The 23,683-nt window shown below is 42.6% G+C and overlaps 2 protein-coding genes across 2 annotated transcripts in view; one reads left to right on the top strand and one right to left on the bottom strand.

The window, feature by feature from the left end:
* The window catches only part of pik3r3 (phosphoinositide-3-kinase regulatory subunit 3), a 321,047-nt gene that overhangs the window by 159,042 nt on the left and 138,322 nt on the right, over nucleotides 1-23,683 (top strand). The gene's annotated exons all lie outside the window — the stretch shown is intronic.
* Nucleotides 2,955-8,234, bottom strand: LOC134298380 (uncharacterized). Its single transcript, XM_062978347.1, has 2 exons — nucleotides 6,465-8,234; nucleotides 2,955-3,236 (listed from the first exon to the last, which is right to left on the bottom strand). The coding sequence occupies exons 1-2, from the start codon at nucleotides 8,010-8,012 to the stop codon at nucleotides 3,195-3,197; spliced, it is 1,590 nt and encodes a 529-aa protein (XP_062834417.1). The 5' UTR covers nucleotides 8,013-8,234; the 3' UTR covers nucleotides 2,955-3,194.

Consider the following 23,683-nt stretch of genomic DNA (forward strand, 5'->3'; position numbering starts at 1 on the left):
AGTTCAAAGTAGATATTGTGGGATTTTATGCCTTGATATTCTGGGCTATATGGCTGTGTGGAAGGGCCCTAAGAAATACTAGGAAAACTACATTTGTAAAAAAAAATTGGAGTTTATTTATTCATATTTTAATAATTCATTACTAATAATTGAATTGTTTATTGAAACTTGTAACAGTTTTGCCAAATATAAGTAAACATTAGATTGTGGTATCCCATACGTTGCCCTGAAAAAGCTGCAGGGATGTTTTATATTAGAATGCTACATATGACAGCATTCAGTTCTGTCCTTTCCTTGACATGTTCTTTTACTTCCCAAATTGCAAGCCTTGCAGTAACCTAAAACTTCATTTGAACATTTAAAACTACTATTTAGACTTACAGAGAAAGGGGGAGAGCAAAGTTACTTCGGAATGCAAATACTGCAAATATGCGCTACAGATGTGAATTATTTTTCAGTGCCCCACTCTATGCAATGCTAGAAATGTTGGGACTAAAGGAAAATTGCATTAGGAGAGCAGAATTCTTCTTTGTGAAGAGCAATGCCTTCATATCCTCCATCCCCTACCCCCATGATAGCTACACCCCTGGACTGTGTACATTCATTTCTCCCTAACCTTGTTGTGTAAAACTAAACTGTGACAGGACACCTTTACTTCTCGTTGTTTCATTTCACAGAGTCAGTGGGTGGCAATGCAACCAGAGTTTCTGTTCTAGCAGTGCCCCTGCTGTGACTGATAGCCAAGCCTACCTTTGCCTGGGAAAATGCTGCAAGGGAGCCTCTGAAGGATAAATTATTGGTTGTTAATAGTGATTACCACACATATAGCACTTTCATCTCCAGAGCACTTTATGAGCATTCATGAGTACAAGAGAACTGGGTGTCACTGCCCAGGGTGTGGAATACCCTCTGGGGAAAAGGGTAAGATTAGTATCAAGCAGCATGTATGAGTGGCTCTTTGTTTCCCTCTTGGAGTATATCTTACGCAGAAATAATTTGCGCTAACCCCATTGGCTAGACAGCCAGTTATTTTCCCCAAGGGCACAACAGAAAAGGGAGGTTGGAGAAAGGTAGAAATTCCAGTGTTGGGTGTGGGGTATTTTTAGTTGGTTTGTTGTCAGTGGAATAGGAGGTTCCCTCCATGTTTCCAGTGATTTTCTGGTTGAAATGGTAACAAAACTTGTAAAGGTTGTGAAGAGATGTAAAGGTATATGACAGAGATGTGGAAAATTGTGCATGACATGGGGAAAGTGGATAGAGAAATCCATCACCCCCATTCCCGTAATACTAGAACCTGATTGGGGTCATCAAAAGCTGAACAAGCAGAACCAACAATAGTGTAAATTCCCAGGATGTATAAATCCAGGATCCAAGACATCCCAGGATCCAAGAATAGTGTTTATATTGTTGTCTTCAATGTAAAAAAAATCCCAACACCCTCTCTGATTTTAGCCTGGTAAGAGTGTGTACATATACAGTAGTGTAGAATTTATTTATTTATTTATTTATTTATTTCCAACATTTATATCCCGCCCTTCTCACCCGAAGGGACTCAGGGCGGCGTACAAAATTGGCAACAATTCGATGCCTATACATAATTAAAACAGCAATAAAAATCCAATAAAACAATTAAAACAATATAAAAAATATAAAAACATATGATTAAAATCCATTCCTCCAAAAACCTCGTGCTGTAGAATTAATGCAGTCTTACTCCATTTTAGTTGCCATGGCTCAGTGCTATGGAGTCGTGGTTTGGTGAGGCTGCCTCTTTGACAGAGAAAACCAAAAACTTTGTGAAACAACTACCCCTATGACTTCATCGCAGAAACCTATGGCAGATAAAGTGATATCAGACTGCATTAATTCTACACTGTAGATATACCCTGGGAACAGGAAAGCAGCAAAATCACAGACCAGTAGTATTTCATGTGCAGCAAAATAGTTCCATGTTTTATGTCAAATAATTTAAGCACTGCAGAGCACGCAATAATATCTATAGAAGAAATCATTCTTGTTGTTCTCACTCATTCTTGGTAACACACATTCTTGTTAAGACTCATTGTTCTTGCTCTCATCTCCATAGACCCAGGCAACTAAGGAATAGAGCATCTACAGCAAGTCTATGTAAAACTCACCTCAAGCCATGTGAGAGGGGGTGACTTGTGAGGGTTCTAGGTAACCATGAGATGTCTTATCTGTGGGAGCAATGACTCTAGTGAGGGACCCTTCTCACACAAGACACATATAGGCCTGGCTCACATCTGTCTGCTAGTCTTCAGCTCGCCTAGCAAAAATGAAAGCGCTCTTTGAAACACCTGGCATAAAGGTTTTTCAAGATGTAACAGTACAGGGATTTTTTGAGATAGTCAATGATTTATACCAGTGGTGTTACTAGAATTTGTTTCACCCAGTGTGGTAACTCATGGTGTCATCCCCATAGGCCTCCTCCCATACTAGACTGCATCCCAACATTGTAGCTAAAATGCCAAAAAGAGTTGGGCTCTGGAAGCAAAGTCAAAAACTCCACGGGTATAGGCTAGTATGCAAAGGAATGACACAGGTATGTGGATAGATCAAAAAGCAGCGCCAGACTCATGCTAGCACAAAGCAGCTAAAGCCAGTGAAGCCAACCCAGACACAGGCAAAAAGCAGTGCTAGACTTGTGCTAGCACACAGCAGTTGACACCAGTGAGCCCAGAACCCAGAGTCCAGAAACAGTCCAAGGTTCAAACCATCAAAATATATACAGGGAGCAAGCACATCACATAAGATCAGAAATGTAAATCTTCATTAAAAAATTTCCGTAGGCAGAAGCAAATAATTTTTACCTCGTTTCTCTTTGCAGAAAGAAAAACACTGCAAACTGTGCAATGTTCAGCATAAATTCTGTACAACTAAAATGCACATGTGTCAGCTCACCACAGCCGCTCCTGAATGAACACACGAGACTCTTTGTGGTATCACCAGGAACTTTTACTGTAGGAAACATGAACATCAGAAAAGCCAAGAATGGGAGGCTCCGGCCAACCCTCCTTTATATACCCTCCCCCTCATTTGAACAGTCTCTTCCCGCTCAGTAAAACCCCGCGCAAATTCCCCGCCAAGTCCATCAGCCGTTTCTCCTCCGAGTCCTGGGACGCAGGTGTCTTATCAATGTCAGTGACCCTGAAACTCAGAGCCACATCCAGGCTCTAGTAGCAGGGTTCTGACATGGCGTCCTCCTCCCCTTCGTCCTGGAAGGAAAAGATTAAACACAACTATTGTTCTCCGCTGTCCAGAGTCCCTTTATACTTTTTTAACAGGCTGCAATGGAATACCGGGTGTACCTTTCCTAGGTCCTTTGGTAGCCTCAGCTCATAGGTCACTTCGTTTATTCTTTTTGCTACCCTGAATGGCCCTATATAGCGTGGAGCCAATTTCTTGGATGGGAACCCCAATTTCAGGTTTTTAGTGCTCAGCCAAACCAGATCTCCTTCGCCCAATTTGTCCCCCTCTCGGCGCCTACGATCCGCAAAGAGCTTGTACTTCTTTTGTGTTTCCCGCAATGCCTCTACCACGGTTTGCCACCCTTGCTTGATTTTGGCCGGCCATTCCTCGTCGGTCTGGCCCTCCCCTTCCTTCCACTCGGGTAGCCTGGGGAAAGGTGCCACCTCCTGTCCGTATACTATTTCGAATGGGGCACGACCTGTGGCCGAATGTACGGCCCCGTTAAAAGCCATCTCAGCAAACGGAAGAAGGTCCGCCCAATCATCCTGTCTATAATTGGTGTACATCCTTAAGAATTGGCACAGTGTCTGTTGGGTACGTTCGACCCCCCCGTTGGTCGCGGGATGAAAGGCCGAGCTCAGGTTCCTTTCTGCTCCTAACAGCTGTAAGAATTTTCCCCAAAATTTTGCAGTAAATTGGACTCCCCGGTCACTAATTATCTTGTCGGGACACCCATGTAGGCGATATACATGCTTTACATACAAATCAGCAAGTTTTTCAGCTGAAGGAAGTTTTGGCAGAGCCACAAAGTGTGCCTGTTTTGAGAATAGGTCCAATATTGTCCAAATGTATCTGTGGCCTCTGCTGGGGGGTAGTTCGCCTACAAAATCCATGGCTACGCATTCCCATGGCCTCATGGGCTCCACCACCTTCTGCAATAGCCCCTGGGGCTTCCCCGGTGGTGTTTTTCCCTCTGCGCATAATTCACACTGCGTGACGTACCCCCTGGCGTCTTTCCTCATTCCGGGCCACCAGCATTGTTTGGCCAACAGTTTAATAGTCCTGGTGGGGCCTAGATGACCCGCACCCTTGTTATCATGGTACTTCCTTAACATTTCTCGTCTTAAACATTCAGGAATATACAATTTCTTATTTACAAACACCAAATCCCCACACAATTCTCCCTTTTCTTTGTTTGTTTGTAACCATTTGTCCATTCCATACGCTCGCTTCAACTCTTCCTCCCATATTTCTCCTCCCCCCGTGGAAATGGCAGTACGTTTGTTTTCTTTGGCCGCTTGTGCTCGAGTTAGTACTGCCAGGCCCCATTGCTTATCAAGAAAAATACTCCCTTCAGATTCCTGAATTCCTCCCCCGTGCTGAGGCATCCGAGAGAGAGCGTCAGCGAGTATATTATGTTTCCCCTGGAAGAATCTGAGTCTGAAATCAAAACGGCTGAAATATTGGGCCCATCTAATTTGCTTCGCTGATAGTTTACGAGGGGATCTTAGATACTGTAAATTTCTATGGTCAGTCCACACCTCAAACGGTGTTCCACTTCCTTCCAGGAAGTGTCTCCAGCACTCTAGTGCTTTTAGAATCGCTAAGGCTTCTCTCTCCCAAATCGGCCAGTTTTTTTCTGTATCGCTAAACTTTTTTGACAGATAGCCACATGGCTTCAGGTTCCCCCCCTCGTCTTTCTGTAGCAGAACTGCCCCATATGCCCGGTCTGACGCATCGCAATGTAATACAAAGGCTTTAGACATATCAGGGTGCTGTAGGACAGGCTCCTCAGTAAAACGCTTTTTAAGGGCTTCGAAAGCTTCCTGGCATTCTATTGTCCAGGTCAGTTTGGCCCCTGGGGCCTTCACTTTGGCTGTTTCTCCCCTACCTTTAGTCTTTAACAAATCCGTTAATGGCAAAGTGAGGCGCGCAAAGTCCTTGATAAATGTTCTATAGAAGTTTGCGAACCCTAGGAAGGATTGCAGCTGCTTCCGTGTTTTGGGGGCTTCCCACCCCCTCACGTCTTCTACCTTCGCAGGGTCCATCGCCACTCCCTGGGAGGAAATCCTATACCCCAGAAAGTCTATCTGGTCTTTATTGAACTCGCACTTGGCAAGCTTCGCATACAGTTTTGCTTCTCTCAACTTTTGCAGGACTTCCCTGACTAGTTCTATGTGTTGCTCCTTAGTCCGAGATACTAACAATATGTCATCTAAAAAAACAAATACTCCCTTGTACAGCAATGGATGCAACACTTCGTTGATTAATTGCATGAACGCGGCGCCTCCGCCGCACAAACCGAAAGGGAGCACACGATAATTGAATAATCCGAATGCACAGGAGAAGGCCGTCTTCCACCTGTCCTCTGGTTTAATCTGCAATTTATGGTACGCTTCAATTAAGTCCAATTTAGTGAATATCTGTCCCTCCGATAACTGGGCGATCAAGTCCTTCACTAAAGGTAGGGGGTATTTATTTCCAGAACTGATTGCATTCAGGCCCCTGTAGTCAATGCAGAGCCTCAGCGTTTGGTCCTTTTTGCGCCTGAACAACACAGGCGCCCCTAGAGGGGAATTTGAAGGCTCTATGAAACCCCTCGCTAGGTTTTTATCAATGTATTTTCTCAGTTCCTCCTTTTCCTTAGCCGACATTGGGTATATTTTTGCCTTAGGAAGCTCTGCTCCTGGGACTAGCTCTATCTTCACTTCAACTCTCCGCTTCGGTGGGAAACTGTCTGCTTCCTTCTCATCAAATACGTCCACAAAATCCCGATACTCTGGGGGTAATTTATCTGCCAGTTCTGCTATCCTGATAGAGTCTTCCTCCCCCCTTTTCCCCGGCTCCCTTTCCACTTCCTGGCTCCCTCCTTCCAACTTCATCCTGAAGATCATGCTCTTATCCTCCCAGTTGATTTGCGGGTTGGCCTGCCCCAGCCATGGCATGCCTAGTATAACATTATAGCTGGCTATTTGTGATATCACAAATGACACCTTTCCTTCCCAACTCCCTATCTTACACTTTACATCTTCGGCACTGTACTTAGCTAATGATCCCGATGCTGTGGATCCGTCCAACTGCGAAAAAGCTATTGGGGATTCTAGGTTCGTTCTTTCGCATCCCAATCCCTCGGCTAATTCAGGGGAGATGATGTTCCTGGAACATCCACAATCCACAAATGCTTTGCAGGTTGCTTGTTTGCTGCCACTTTCCAGCTGAATGGGGACCACTATCATGGCTTTGTCCTGACTTACCAACCCCCCCGAGTGGTGCCTCATCGGTGGTTCTTCCTCGGCGCGTTTCCCTGCCACGGCTCTTGGTTTGGGCGGGCCTCCGCCTTCCCCTTTTCTCTGCCAGCACTCGGCAGCCCTGTGGCCCAAACGGCCGCACACGAAGCAGCCCCTCCTGCTGGTGCTCACGTTCCCTGTCGGCTCCGTTCTCCTCCCGGCTGGGGTTGATCCCTCCTTCCGGCTCCCCTCTTTCATCTGCGGCCGCTGCTGTAGCCCTCCTCGGTGCCTCCTCGCCTGGGCCAGCGATGTCTCGATGCGCCCCGCCAGCTGAATCCATCCGCGCAGTGTGTCAGGCTCATCACGATGCACCGCCCAGGAGAGGATCTCCCGCCTGAGCCCCTCTTTGAAGAGTTCTATCTTTGTCACTGCAGACCATTCCGGCACCTTTTCAGCGAGGCATTGGAACTCCTCCGCATACTCAGATACCGACCTCTGCCCCTGGGAGACGGTCTTCAACTCCTCCCTCGCCCGGATCTGCTCCAGTGGATCTCGGAAACGGGTCTCCAGGGCCCCCATAAAGCGTCGGAGTGACCCCAGACATGGGTCGCGCCGCGCGTGTAGTTGAACGTACCAGCTGGCCGCTCCCCTCTTCAACACTGCACCAATGGCCCGTACCCGGCTGGATTCCGTTCTAAAAGTGTGGGCATTGTCCTCCATATAGCCCCTCACCGTGGTCAGGAAAAAATCCAGTTCAGAGGACTCTCCCCCAAACTCGATCCTTAGTTCCTCTCGTCTCGGTAGGGGTCCCTGTGGTGGCAATCCCCAATCCTCCGCCCGTCGCAAGCCCCCTCGCGGGCCAGTGGGCCCCGCTGCTGCTTCCCTTTGTCCTGTGCCACGCCCGGCATTCGCCAGGGGCACCAGGGTCTCAGTTGGGAGCGTAGCCGGGATTCTCGGAGGCTTTTCCCCTTCGTCGTCACTCTCCTCCACCCGCGTCAGGCTCGTTTGGATCTTGGGCCGGGCACCGGGCTCCTTTCGCATTTCCCTTCCCTTCGGTGCTGGGAGGTCTGCAAAGCCCTGGCTGCTTCCCATGCTCACGTCCCACATTGAGCTAGCCCGGAGTTCCCTTCCTCGCTCCGGCTCCGCCAAAACCGCCAGGCGCTCCATCGCCCTCGACATCACTGCCAGGGTGGTCTCCATCGCCGACATCCTCTCCTCCAGAAACACCATCTTTTGCGGGCCTGGGGAAGGTGAACCTTCCTCTCCTCCGGTGCTATCTCCCCGCACCACTCCGCGCCTCTGGGTTACCCCATTTGGCTGGGCATAAGCGGTGGATGACGCCAGGGCCGCCAGCTGGTGGAACTCAGCGTCCGTCTCGGGAGTGGCCCTTTCCGACCTTCCTCCTCCGGCGCCCAAGAGCTCTTCATCCTCCACTTGCATGTTACACCTCACCGCTACAGCGGGATGGTGTCCGTATTCTTGGCTTAGTGTCAGCTCACCACAGCCGCTCCTGAATGAACACACGAGACTCTTTGTGGTATCACCAGGAACTTTTACTGTAGGAAACATGAACATCAGAAAAGCCAAGAATGGGAGGCTCCGGCCAACCCTCCTTTATATACCCTCCCCCTCATTTGAACAGTCTCTTCCCGCTCAGTAAAACCCCGCGCAAATTCCCCGCCAAGTCCATCAGCCGTTTCTCCTCCGAGTCCTGGGACGCAGGTGTCTTATCAATGTCAGTGACCCTGAAACTCAGAGCCACATCCAGGCTCTAGTAGCAGGGTTCTGACACACATGGGTTTTTTTTCACAGAAAACGTAATTTTCTAAAAAGAAAATACGTTTCTTTTACAAAAAATAGCATTTTCTACATATAAAACATTATTTTTGTGTTGTGCACAAACATCATTTGCAGTGCACAAATACAGAAAACTGCAGAATTTAATTTTCTGTCTGAACAAAAGACACACACTCAGTCAACTAAGATCAGGTATTTGCAGCTCACTCAGGACTCAGTGGGAGATATTGGCAATTGGTAGTTTCCACGTGAATGAGGTGGTGAAACCACTCTGGGTTTTATTCCAAAGGAATTGTATCTGTTTTAGGAATACAGTTCAGCACCATGGCCAGCTCATTTAAAGTTCAGATTAAAATTTGGGAATTACTTTATCACCCCACTAACATGGAAGCCACCCACTGAGACATTTCATCGTATGGTCTGCATATGGGGAAGACTCTCCTTTCAATGAGATACTTATGCCAAAGAAGAACCATACTCCCAAGAGATCCGCCTTTGCAGATACACACACACATACAGAGTCCCATTCATAGTTTCACTTTTTGACATTACTTGATCCCAATTCAGAATTCAAGCACTGGACTTCTCGGGAAGGGAGCCTATCACTCTTCCCTTAAGGGTCAATGAGCTTCACAATAGTCGGCTTCCCAGTGCCATCTAATAATGGTACCACATTGCCTTTGAGCTTCCCACATCAGAGTCAGACCGATGTGTGAATGTTAATTGGAACAGGACCTGGAACTGGGAACACAGGTTTTACTTTCTCAGCAGTGCACATGCTTATATTCATAATGCAACTGATCCAACTCTCTTTTGAGCATCTTATGTTTAAATGTCATTGATTGTTATAATAGACTGTGCTGGAATCAGTTGATCTCTATTGCAATCCTTAATCATTTTCCTTCATGGTATTGTTATTTGGCCTGTGTGGTGTGGTGTGTGAGTTTGGCATGTTACAATTTGTTTACACAATACATGGATGCACCCACGCTCTCTAATTAATACTTTTTATGAGCTTTGTGAGAATCTTGCTTCTTTTTTTAAAAAAAACAAACCCCAACAGATGTGTTCATTCAGTCAGCTTTGTGTCTCTGATAAGCACCGTTAATTTATTGGGTAGAGCAAATTTTTAAACTCTCTGTTCTTTCAAAAGAGCGTGGCATGTACAAATTCTGAAATATATAAAATGCACCATGCGGTGCACAGCCTGCCGTTTCCCACTCTGCAAGCTATGAAGCATAACATATTGTAGATAATTATATATTTTTCCTAAGAATGTGTAGAGTTAAGGAATATGGTTTACACCAAAGGGAGAAGAGCATCTCCCTCCAATTATCCCAAACTGGCAGAGACAGTCCTGATTAATCCTCAGTCATCCTACATTTTTGGTTGCTTTAAAAATGTCCCAGTTTTTCCCCCTCCTACTCTCACTTTCCTCTTTTGTAATTAGCATATTTCAGTTGGTGCAAAATGCAAAAATAGATTTGCACACAACTCCTTCCCTTTCCAGTTGGCTCAGGCAAAAGCAAACTGCTTCCGTGTTCTCTAGCTTGTGGGTTTTCCCTCATTAATAGCTTTTACCATCTTGACCACAATCTGATACTCTTTGATCACATGCATCCCAATTTTCATCTCTGAAATATTGGGATATGAAACCATTTTAAGCATTTCTTTTAAAGAGAAATGAACCTCTAACGCATTTTGGCCCTGGAATTTGCCTGACTCTGCCAGGTGCTATTCCCATGCCTCTGTATTTCGGGCATGGGCCTTGTTGGGCAGAGATATTATAATTGTGTCTCTGTTTTCATTTAGGACAAGTTGGAAGATATGGCAAAGGCTAACCGCTTATAGTCTGTAGGATCATGTGGTTTTGAAATAAGAGACAACTATCTAAAATAAACCCTTTATTAAAAATAAATAAACAAACGGTCATCTGAATGCCTTCGCACATGGTTGTCTCGTGTTCTTTTCTTGTATGTATCCATTTCTGTAGAGTGCAACATGTGCAGTTTTGAACATGCAGATGTACTTATTTTCTGAACAGCCACGCAATGTGTGCTCAGATCAAGGATTTTTTTTCCTATCCAGGAGTCTTTGATGACTCTTCCAGCCTAGTCCAAGTTGCCTAAAGTAGCTTTAACCACAGGGATTTCCTGTTTTATGACATTCTTCCCACTAAACCAAGAGAAGTGTATTGCAACACTTGCAGCCTTATTTTAGACCCGTCTCTTCATCACTTTCTTGGCACACAGCAGAGATGGTATTTTGGGTCATTGTGTGCCAGCTGTGGTCATTGAAACTCCAACATGATGAAAATCCAGCCCAGTTGCTCTATGCATTATCAATTCAATATATGTTCAGATTGTTTTAGGGTTCTACAACCAATTGTTTTCATGCCAAAAGACAACTCTGTCTTTCTTTAAGGACATGAGGACATTGCTTTCTCTATACTTTCCTTGGTATAATTTTCAATGGTTGAATTATGTCATATAAAAGGATTTGTCCTGAGATTGTCACAAGGATCTGTTCAAGAGTATACTGGCATTGTCCTTCAATGTTACAGTTTTCTTCAGTGCCCTGGATTAGAATGTTGTCTTTATATTTTCCATATTTGAATATTATATTTTTAATAGGTGTAGTCATCCATGCAAACGTGAAATCGGGGTATTATTTTATTTATTAGGTTCTCCTTTAGTACCCTCGTGCCCCTGTGCCATTCTTTCTCCATCACCAAAAAAACCTCTAGGCTGTCTTAACTGAGGTCATGGCTACATCTAGGTCATAGAATTCATGCAATTTGACATCATTTTAATTGCTGTGGCTCAATGCTGTTGAATCATAGGAGGTGTAGTTTTACAAGGATCCTTCTCTGCCAAAGATCCAAAGATTGGTAGTGCCTTGCCAAACTACAAATAACAGGATTCCATATGATTGAGTCATGACAGTTAAAGTAGCATCAAACTGCATGAATTCTAGTCTAGATGTTCTCTAAGTCTCCCACCTAAGGTGCCAAGCCAACCAGGCAGCACCGACCTTGAAGACAGCATAGTAAAGGTAAAGGTTTCCCCTTGACATTGAGTCTAGTTGTGTCCAATTCTAAGCCGAAGAGCTGGCATTGTCCATAGAAGCTTCCAAGATCATGTGGCTGGCACAACTGCATGGAGTGCCGTTACCTTCCAGCCGGAGTGGTACCTATTGATCTACTCACATTTGCATGTTTTTGAACTGCTAGGTTGGCAGAAGCTGGGCTAACAGGGGGAGCTCATCCCACTCCCTGGATTCAAACTACCAACCTTTTGGGCAGCAAGTTCAGCAGCTCAGCAGTTTAATCTGCTGCACTACCGGGGCTCCATTCACAGCATAGGATTGTAGAAATGGGCAAATCCGTAATGTCTTCCAACCTATTCCTTTCTATTTAGCCTCTCAAAATAATAGTAGATAAAGATTATCAACACTACTGTATGCTAAAGCAGAGAGCAAGAAATGCACAAGTCCATACAGTATGTTTCTGGCAAAAGAATATTGTTCACCTATAACCAGTGCTCTATTCTATTGAGCAGACTGTACATTATTTTAGCAGGTGAGGATGTGTGAAGGTTGCTAGGAGAATTAAATACAGTATATGATACAAATTAAATGAATTGCTCAGGGTCATATGTTAGACAATTCCTACAGCTTAATGCATTGTAGAACCTTCCCCTAATTTAACCAGAAGACATCAATTAAACTTCCATATAAATTTCTCATATAGAAAAACAATATTAGAGAATACCCAAAAGGATGATCTAATTCAACTTTGGACTAATGAAAATCCCCTACATTTAAACCATCTCTATCACATTGTCTTCCAGAACCACTGTATCCTTTCAGAACTAAGCAGATATCTACAGTGTTCCTATACAACATCTGGTGGCATATTAAAGGCTCGAACATTTGTTATGGCATAAATCTTCATAAATTCATTAGCTTTTATATCACCATAAGACTGTGTTATTGTTGCTGTATCAAAATAACATAGCTACTTCTTTTAAAATTTGTATAAAATGGAAGATATGTAGTTTCATATATGTTTTTTAAAAAGAGCGAACTACAGCTCATGAAAGTATGTGTGTCTGTATGTGTGCGCACAGAACTGAGCTGATTAAAAGTGGCTACGGCTCACAAATCTAATGGGGATTTGTGAAAATACACTCAATATACAGCCCTATACACATACTTTATGATCATATATAATCATCGCCAAAGGAGATTGTTTCCTAGTGTTCTTGGGTGATTAATTTTGTATCCCACCCATTCTTTTGTAGAGCCAATCTAAAGATACTTCAACCTGAACTTATTATTTCCTGTTCTTCCTTCATTGTTCCTGATGAGTTGAGCTCTTCTTGTTCCAACCAGGCATGTACAACACTTCCCCCAAGAGGGGAACAAACCTTGGCAGGGCTCATGTAATACAACTCTTGACTCTGAATGTCTACTATTCAACATTTCCCTGTGTAAATAGTATTCCTTCCTACCCAGATGCTTAGAATGTTATGCTTGTTGTTTGCACCATATGCAAGCCATTCGGGTAACTAGATTTTAATATATACATGGTATTCATAGTACTTTTTCAAGTATCCAAGTGCAGTCTGCATTTGTCAGTGAACTTAAATGCCCAGACATGTCCATAAGTGAGTGGCCTCACTTTTTATGTTGGCTATCCAGAAGAAGTGTTGTTTTCTTCTCTGGATGCTGTGATTACCAACTCAAAACAAGACAGAAGAATTTGCAAGTTCATCTCCATAAAATTATCAACCATTGTTGAAGATCTACCTTGCCTTTTTATGGTGACACCTCATGCATTGCAAATCCCCATAACATACATTGAGCTACTGTACGAATATGGGTATTCAATTGGCCATTTGTACCGGGGGAGGCAGGGGAGAGGGATAAGGAAATTTGACCTAATTTATTTACTTGGAGGTAAAAACTCTGACAACTCTACCATGCAAATGTAATACTGATGTTCCAAATGGTATGGCATGCCTTGCCATGACAGAGGAAAATTAGCTCTCTTAACAACAGGGGCAGCTAACATCTCTGAACAAAAGATTCCCCCAGGCAGGAAGAAGCCAGGACATGAATCTGGCAAGGACACTAATGCTAATCAAGGTGATTAATTAAAACATTCACATTGGCCTCCAACAGACAAGAGTTCCTTCTCCCACCCTGGACCTTCCACAGATATATAAACCCCCCTTGCCAATATACCTCACAACCTCTGAGGACGCCTGCCTTAGATGTGGGTGAAACGTCAGGAGAGAATGCTTTGAAATATGGCCATACAGCCCAGAAAACACACAGCAACCCTCTCTTACACTGTTTTCCTATTATTTGTCAGAGTGAGTAGTCTCCTTTGTCCTAGAATCTTAATGTTTCCTTTTCATGCATCTAGTGAGAAGATGTGTAAAAGATATGTTGAGGGATTTCCTGACTCACCATAATGAAGAACCTTTCATTCCAGGAAGATTTTGTACTAAATCTATTTGCCAGATATCAAGAGATGAGAAGTATGCAGAACATCAGCCAAATCCTTTTAAACACAGCAGTCACATTGAAGAGAGTAGACAGAAAAAGGTTGGGAGAAAAACTTGTCTTTTCCATAATGTTTGTTGTGAAGGTCAGCTATTCCTTCGGCTTACAAACAGAGGAGATCATTGAACAGATGTATTCCTCTTTTCTCAATGAAGAAAAAACAGTGACTGGAGTGACGGCCAGTAAAGCTCGGGCCCAGGCTGTGGCACAGGCGGGAGAGCAAGCCAACTGCAATTAACTGCAATGAATCACTCTGACCAGGAGGTCATGAGTTCGAGGCCCCTCGGAGCCTATGTTTGTTTGTCTTTGTTCTATGTTAAAAAGGCATTGAATGTTTGCCTATATGTGTAATGTGATCCGCCCTGAGTCCCCTTCGGGGTGAGAAGGGCGGAATATAAATGCTGTAAATAAATAAATAAATATAAGGGAGTTGTGTGCTCTCTGTAGCAAACACCAGTTAACAACCTGGCTGCAGCTCTTTGGGACAACTGACATTTCTGAGCATGTTGAAAGGTAGAGCTCATCTGTATTAATCCAAACTGAATTTACCAAAGTGTGTACCACCATGGGCAGGAGCAATGCCTGCAGGAACATGCACAGTTTGTACACTAGCTTTAACTATGTGAAAACACTCCTGGCCAGTGCTGAAATCTGAATCTCCAGGCTCAGAGCTGAATCCATGAGTATTCCTGTTTTGCAAAACTGCATTTTGAGGGGTACTGAAACCCATTCTGGCACAGGCTGAATCTCTGTCTTTCAATTACCCAGGAGCACTTGTATCTTGTCTTGATTAAGTTTCAGTTTGCTTTGCCCTTATCCAATCCATTAGAGCTGCTAGGCACCAGTTTAGCACAGGAACAGCTTCCATGAAGTTTGGTGGAAAGGAGTAGTTGAGCTGGGTGTCATCAGCATATTGGTGACACCTGACCTCAAAACTCCAGACAACCTCTTCTAGCAGTTTCATGTAGATGCTAAATGTCATGTGGGCAAGACTAAACTCACCAGTCAGTGACAAATGAGCCGAGCAGGAAACCTACAGTACCACCCTCTGAAAGCACCCCTCCAGGAAAGAACAGAGACATTGTAGAATAGTACTTCCAAGCCCCATCCCAGAGATACCATGACTGATGGTCCTGAAAGCTGCTGAGAAATCCAAGAGAACTGACAGTGATAAACATCCCTTGTCCAGTTCCACATAGTCATCCATCAAGGTGACCACAGCAGTCTCGTACCCAGTCCTAAAAACAGACTGAAATGGCTCTAGATAACCCATTTCATCCAGGAGCCCCACGTCAATGCATTTTCTAACAGTAACTGTGGTGACTCTATGCCAGGGGTCCCCAAACTAAGGCCCGGGGGCCACATGCGGCCCATTGAAGCCATTTATCCGGCCCCCGATGCAGTGTCAATGGCTCCCTCCTCTTCCATTGAGGAAGGCGCATGCGGCGCAAGGAAGCAGGGAAAGGCATGTGTCTTTCCCACCTCCTCCCTCGCCTGGTGCGCGCCTTCCAAAGCTTTGCTTGTTTAGAATGGTATTTTAATTATTATTTAATTAATAATTAATTATTAAGGGGTGCTTTGCTTGTGCTTTCGGTGCACAAGGGCAGAAGGGGGCTGGACTAAGTGGCCCAAGGGGTCTCTTCCAACCCTCTTTATTAATTATCATTATTATTATTATTATTATTATCATTATTAACATTGAGGCTGGGTGGCCATCTGTCAGGGGTGCTTTGCTTGTCCTTTTGGTGCACAAAGGCAGGAGGGAGTTGGACTAAATGGCCCAAGGAGTCTCTTCCACCACTATTATTATTATTATTATTACTATTATTATTATTAACATTGAGGCTGGGTGGCCATCTGTCAGGGGTGCTTTGCTTGTGATTTTGGTGCACAAAGGCAGAAGGGGTTGGGACTAAATGGCCCAAGGGGTCTCCTTCCAACCCTCTTTATTATTTTTATTATGATCATGATTATTGTTAACATTGAGGTTGTATTTGTTCCCGTTTGTTTTGTTTTTTACTTCAAAATAAGAGATGTGCAGTGTGCATAGGAATTTGTTTATAGTCTTTTTTTCAACTATAGTCCGGCCCTCCAACGGTCTGAGGGACCGTGAAATGGCCCACAGTTTAAAAAGTTTGGGGGGCCCTGCTCTATGCCATAAAAATGGATCTGCAGCAAAATATAGAGATGAAGAATGACAGAGAAGTAGGTGGCATCTCATGAAGGTAGGTGCGGCATGCCATAACTTAGGTTCACACAGCTACTGACAGGCATTTCAGAGGATACTGAGGTGCATGTGTGAGGGGTTTACCATTTTCCAACTGTAACATATGATTCAGAAGTGAGCACCTGAGAAGAACAGATCTGGCAAATAAATATACATTATCTGTTTCTGAAAGCGGTGTTATAAAGGATAGAGGAAAATGCTGTCATTTGCTGCTCTCAGCACAGGCTAGGATATGCATATGCAATCCCAAGTTGTTCCCCTCCTCTGCTATGTTGATGTAGTCTTTATGTCATGCCAGATGTCTGTGTGTTCTCATGGAATGCACACAGTCTAATAAAAAGTTCCATGTCTAAAATATGTTCTAAAAATATTATGGCACTGCCAGATGTAACCCACCTTAGATTGGGTTGGGATACCATTGGGAGAAAGGACTCATTATTCTCCCACAGACATTTAAATCATTCTTGAAACCAAGTAGTTTTAGATTATCATAGGAGTAAAAGATGAGCTCACACCTCTGGTGCACATTTCAATCCATAATTTACAGAGCATAATGTATAGTTATAAATCTTCCTCTGATTTATTCTGCCAGCAAGTAGAGTAGCTTAAGTCTGCCTGCTCTGATTCAAAAATTTACTTTCCTGAAAATTTTAGGAGGAGGGTTGGATGCCCAACATTGCAAGCCTATTTGTGTCTAAGAAATTGTTCCAGTACACGTAGGATGAAAAAGGCTACATTACTTTTTAGTTCCCTTTAAAGTAATGGATTTTGTGGGTGCCATTGAACCATAACCGTGAAGAAGACAAATTCTTTGTTAGGATTGTCAGGAAAGAAATAATAAGAGAGATGATATCATAATGCCTCAGTACCAATCTATTGTGTAAATAGATTTGGAATATTTAGCAGCTAAAGATAATGTAGAAAAGGATGTCCAAAATTATCAAAAGATTAGATTTTAGTGTTTGGGGCATTTTATCTTAACAAAGGTTGGACACATGATAAAGAAATCTGTAAAACCTTTATGGGTGTAGAGTAAATGGATAGGGAAGCTGTTTTTAATCTCTATGTAAAATGCTAGAATCTGAAAAATCTGAACTAAGATATTTCCTACATGAGTAAGAGCAACTTTTTGTACTGTCTTTTTTTGGACTTCCTATGAGCATTAATTAGGAACTGCAGGAACATATGTTGATGAACTAACTAGGCTTTGGTTTAGTCATCCAGACTTTTCTTACATTCTTACATCCTTTTCATGCAGGTAGTCAAAATCCTATTCAGTTTGTATGAATGTCTTAAAATTGCCAGATTATTTTTCATGCCTTATGAATGGGAGAAAACAATATACGTGTGTGCGCACAATAGGATATTATTTACATATATGAATTCTTGATTCTGGAATGTGAAATATGTGTGTACACACACACATACTCAGACTTGGGGAGGAGCAATTGAATTATCCACCAAAAGGAAACTATCAACATGAGATGCCTTAATTGGGCTTGTGTCTCTTGGCAGAAGCACAGAGGAGCTCCAGCCTGCAGAAAACTGCTTAGAGAGAATTTTCTCTATTTGCACCACTAGTAGATTTTGTCATTTCTTCTTGGTTATGTGTGTATGTCTCACTTTGTGAAATCAAGAATTCAGATGTGTGAATAATATCCCATCACAATTGCCAAATCCGAACATTATCATTCACTTCTCACTCCTCAAAGCTCTCTTAAAAGCTACGTACACACATATGTGCTGGTCTTTTTAAAACCCAGCTACCCATGACTGTTTCTCATAGTTTCCAATAAGCTGAACTGCTGTTATCTAGAATATTGGAACTTGTTTGCTGTAAGTGGGTCTGCTGGTTTCCTGAGTTTGTTTTCTGGAGGCAATTTGGCATTGTTCCTCTGCTAGCTGATTTGTAAAGAGGGAAGGAACAGTTGAAAGTTCCTTGCGGCTGTAGAGCAGATATGAAAGAAAAAGCCTAGGACTGAAATGGTTTTCAAAGGGGGGAGGGAACTCACCTTGCTCTGAGTACCCTAATGAGAAGTATTTTCACTCCCCAATGAGAATTCCAGTGTACCGTTGGGTAAAGAAATGCCTCACATCCACAGGAGTATTTGTGGGTGCAGAAGCAAAGTTATTTCCCAATATCCAAACATGCAGAACCAGGTAATACACATTAACTTGAGACAAAAGATTTGTTCTGATTCTGTCAGCCTCATCCTTACAATACAGTCGACCCTCCATGTTTGTCAGGATTAGAGGTGGAGAATTCCCATAAAAGAAGAAAAATGAAAACAAATCTTTTAGTTCCCAAACCTTAACTCTTAGTGCTGTTGACTGTATTAAACACAAACAAAAAGAGATACAGGGAACAGTACAGTAGAGTCTCACTTATCCAACACTCGCTTATCCAACGTTCTGGATTATCCAACGCATTTTTGTAGTCAATGTTTTCAATACATTGTGATATTTTGGTTCTAAATTCGTAAATACAGTAATTACTAGGTAGCATTACTGCCTATTGAACTACTTTTTCTGTCAAATTCGTTGTTAAACATGATGTTTTGGTGCTTAATTTGTAAAACCATAACCTAATTTGATGTGTAATAAGCTTTTTCTTAATCCCTCTTTATTATCCAACATATTCGCTTATCCAACGTTCTGCCGGCCCGTTTATGTTGGATAAGTGAGACTCTACTGTAAATATGTTTTATGTATTTGTGACTTGCTAATTTTTTTCTTTGCATTTTCTAGTCTATACAAATTGTCTGCAATTTCCTGCAGTAGACCGTTTTTTTTAAAATAATCCGTTTAATTATTGATGCCAAACTCATGAATAATCAAATCCATGAAATTTATCCCCATGTAAGTCAAGGCTCAAATGTTCTGATATTTTTGTCTGATTAAAAAAAAATCTAAGCATAGCATGGAGATGCAACTTAGATATATTGTTTATAATCCTTTAAGTGTCCTCAAATATTGACCCTAGACATCTAATTCTGTATGACTTCTTTTTTTTTTTTTAAAGTGACTCTGAGGGAATAAAATGTCCTTTCTTCCTGGACAAGGGTTACAATCATAATCAGTGGAATTGCGTTAATTACCAGGGGACTACTTATGTCAAGTAAATGGCTAGATTTGCCTTACAGTACATTAGAGCTTGGATTAAAGGCACCGACTAGTTATTTGACTAGAACACCTGTGGTTTAATACCTAGGGTTCACAACTACCATGCACAAAATAGCATTCATATTACATTATTTTTATTGTGCCTATTTCTGTTTGACTCGAGGCATTATGGGGCTGGAGTTATTTTCATCACAGTAATGATGACATGTATTTAATCCAAAAGGTTGTCAGACAGGATGGATGAGTCCTTCTTTAACCAAGAGCATTTCTTTATTGCTGTTCTCATGCAGAATCAGGACTGTTCTGAGAAGCAACACCAAATTCCATTAGCTGGCATATTTGCCAGCTGGATCTAGGTACTCTCTACACATCATCCAACAGTGCACTGGGTTGGAAAAATAACAGTTTCATAAAGTGTTTTAGTTAAATGTTCCATAGACCCCTTATGGGGACTTCAGATAGTTAGTGAACGGACTGTGTTGGAATTGGTTTTGATAACCTCCACCCCCTTGAAACTTTGTGGAATGCCACAGAGTTGGAATGTGCTGACACAAATCTGGCATGGTACATGACAGATATGCGGCAGGCTGCACTGTTGCGCTTGCTGTATCTTGTGCACTGATGATATGTCTAGAAATAACAGCAATTTATGTTCACAGCACAAGCCACCAGACCAGACCAGCTTTCCCTGGGCAATAATTTAGCACTAATCTGAACACAGTTTCCTTTCTGCTACTATGGAAAGAAGTAATGTGGAAATGGGTGGTATCTACAGATACTGCTCTGGGAAAAATTGAAATGAAAGAGAAGTAGACAAGGATGAGGTAGCATCCACCTTTGCCCTAAAATGAAAAACAATTTTGACCAATATAAACTTACAAGTATTTCAATGAGAAGTGTGGAGCTGCTTTTGACTGAAGCAATAGTCAAGTTAATTAGAACTGTTGTTGTGTGCCTTCAAGTCGTTTCAGACTTAGAGTGACCCTAAATTTTAGGGAGGGGGCTGTGGAAATGACATTGGAGGGCTGCTTCTAACCTGTGGACCTTTGTTTGGGGACTCTTGCTCTAAATGCTCAGCTGAAGTTTTAAGCTACCTCAGTGCTATAAACTACAGGAAAATTTCATAAGGACGGAATCAAACTGGTTGACTCCCACATTAGGCAAAAGGTGTGATGTGATTTCAATAAACAAACCAACTTAGGGGGATGCAGAGAGTTTGTTGGGATTTATGATTAATCTGGAGGATGCTTACGTGAGTGAAAAATCCCAGTCATTGTTTCAGTGGCTTTAAATAGCAAATGTATGGATCACATCCTAGAGGAGCCAGAACAAGCCACAGAACAGTTCTTCTGGGATGATCACAGGCTTTCTTTTCATTGAGCATACGAGATGTTTATTTAACCTTCTGGAGGTCTTTACATGGGCTTTAGCTCAGTAGCTGTGCACGTGCTTTGCATGTAGAAAGTCCCAGGTTCTTTAATTAAAGTAGTGAGGTAATAGCAAGTGATAGGAATGACCCTTCAAATGTCTGAAATCTTGGAGGGCCTCGGCTAGACAAAGAATGCTTTAATAGGCTAGATAAACCAGTGGTCTGACCTAGGATAAACATAATCATATGGTTCACATACTGTGAACCCACCCGGCTTAAATAGCTCCATGTGATTCTGAGACCAATGATCTGCACTTTGCCATTTTTGGATTGCGATTCCCACCACTGTCAAGTAACTTCATGTTTGAAGTTTTTCTTTAGCAGTCTAGGGAGTTAACCATAACTGGGCCAGGGAGGACACCGGTCTGGGAAGAGGGGTACATTTAGATTGTAAAATTAATGCAGTTTAACATGACTTCGGTGCTATGGAATCATGGATTTGTTGTTTGTAATGTACCAATACTTTTTGAGTGATGACAGCTAAAGTGGTCTCAAACTGCATACATTCTACTATGTAAATGCACCCTATGCCAATTTTCTATACCATCCACATTATGAACCAAGGTGACACAGACAAACATTTTATCATCATCATCATCATCATGTTTATTTATATCCCACTTTTTCTCTCCACAAGGAGATTTTATCTTAGGCCATCCATTTGTAAAAATGGAGATAACAAGAATGACACCATCTCATAGGGACATTGCTAGGACAAATCATATACAAATCATATGGCATTTTATATACTGAAAAGCCAACTTGGAAAGACATTTTACAAAACCTCCCATCACTTTCACAAATATATCTTCTGAGAATCTAAGAGAAGGCTTTCTTGATAGCTTCTTTAAGGCTTTGGAACATGCCCTTCCATTTGCAAGTGAAATCTTTTCTATTCCAATCAACCAGCTTTTAGAAAATGACTGCAGAGAATACAACATAAATGGTATGTTGTTTTACCTTTTACCTTTTTAATTGGTTTGTTTTAAATGACTTTAATATGATATGTAGTTTATTTGCATTTTAACATTACATTTTTATATGTTGTAACCTATGCCTTTAACCTTTGCTATGATTTGTGCAAGCCTTTTTGACTCCTAGTTTCAGGGAAAAGGCAGCATATAAAATATAGAGGAGATGGTCCTAACCCTGTTTTAGGTACTTGCAACTTGAATCCTACCAACCCCATGAAATGTAAGTCAGATGGAATGAGACCCATTTCTTTGCTGTGCCAGGGCCAATGAATCATGAGTATTGATGCTTATGACTTCACAATCACAAATAATGGCTAATGGTCTGGGTTATTACAGAAAGAAAGAAAAGGGAGGGAGGGAGGAAGCATCTACACTGCTCTATAATCAAGTTTCTGAATCCAGATGATCTACTTTGAAATGGATTAAATGGCAGTGTAGACTCATATAATCCAGTTCAAAGCAGATAATCTGGATTCAGAAACTGGATTATAGGGCAGTGTAGATGGGGTCTATGTTGACCACAAAATAAAATCCAAGGAAAATCCAAAGTATAGGTTTTGATGACATCTTTATTAAACCATGCAAAAATCCCAAAATACACCAAACCAACTTTCAAAGCCTCCTGGATTAATCATTAGGCAAAGAGTTACAGGTCTGCATCTTGTTTGATGTGTTTCATTAAAGCAGTCTTGAGGGAGAAGCCATGAAGTTAGAAAAGTTAGGCCGCACACGTCTATGAGGTGAGCAGGAACAAAGGCAATGAAAGAAGTACAGTGAAAATGGCCTCCATTGACAGCAACAAAACACCTCCTTTTGAGGACTGGGTCTTTCCCTGGCCTGTATGAGATCCCAGGCCACTCTGCAGGCAGTCTCTTAGGAAACTGACAGGTCTGAGGATGAATTTGAGCCCTGTAACAAGCCAGACAAATCAACAGGAACCCAATTAAGATTGCTTCACCTGAGGTTGGGGGAACAACCCTCAGAAAATAAAGTCCCACATCAATCCATTCCCCCTAGGCAAAAATTCTCCTGGTCGGTGGCTAAGTTTAGTATCTGCAAATCCACGTTGCTATTTTTACAATCAGAGTTTTTCAAAAGTGACTTCCTAAACAGTTCCTGACATTGAATCAGGGCTGATAAGAGAGAAACAAAAACTGTGACTTATTTCCCTTGGAGAGTATTCCTCCCAATTAAGCCATGCAGGAAGGGGCAGGGAATTCTTCTCAACACCATTTTGATTCTCCTGGGGGGTGAAAACCTCCCACCACCATCTTGGAAAGGGACAGCTAAATGACTCAGGGATGTTTCACATGCATGTGGGTGCATGGGTCCAAATGTGTCAGGCACACAAAGTTGGCTGAAAAGCAAAGCATAATGTAAAGGACCTCGCCATGGCCTCTTGTTCTTTCTCACTGGGCTGTGCTCCACAAGGAAATCAGAACTATTTGTGGATGATAAAAGAACATGGGGCTGCCAGGAACTGTTTTAAGCAGAATGGGCTGCTTGTAAATCCTTACCCCCTCCCCTTTACTGCAAGCAAATGGGAAAAGCAACTGAGAGGCCAACCAGTATGTATAGGCAGCTGTACACCAAGGGAAGGGAGCTCTCACGTTGTGAGATGTTTCCATATTTGTCTTTAGAAACTGAATATTCTAAATGGGAAGTGATCTTAATGCAACTGTCCTTCTGAAGCGCCCAGCCTTGCATTAAAGGGATTTGAACACATGAGATCTGTGCAAATATCCAGCCAGTGTATGGTCTCCAGAAGGCTACACTAACCACTATCCACCCTGTACAGTAAGATCCCCCTGTCTGCAGATAGAACTTCAAAGCCATTAAATTGGCTCACTTCCAGTCCTAGTGAACCACAGAGTTGCATTGGAGGGCCAAGAGGTTCCTAGGAAAAACCATGGTAACTTCTGGGGGAAGTATACCATAGAGTCATATGGAGGACCTAGCAAATTCCTAGAAAGACTGTTTTTAGGTACAGATAAGTGAAACCATGGATATGGGTTCTACAGTCACTTGCTTGTGCAGGGGCTAATTCCATTCTGCATAATTATACCACAAACCAGACCATCAAATGAAATGAAATAGGCCACAACTTTATTTGATTACATCA

Source organism: Anolis carolinensis, chromosome 4, assembly GCF_035594765.1.
Source record: "Anolis carolinensis isolate JA03-04 chromosome 4, rAnoCar3.1.pri, whole genome shotgun sequence".
NCBI lineage: Eukaryota > Metazoa > Chordata > Lepidosauria > Squamata > Dactyloidae > Anolis > Anolis carolinensis.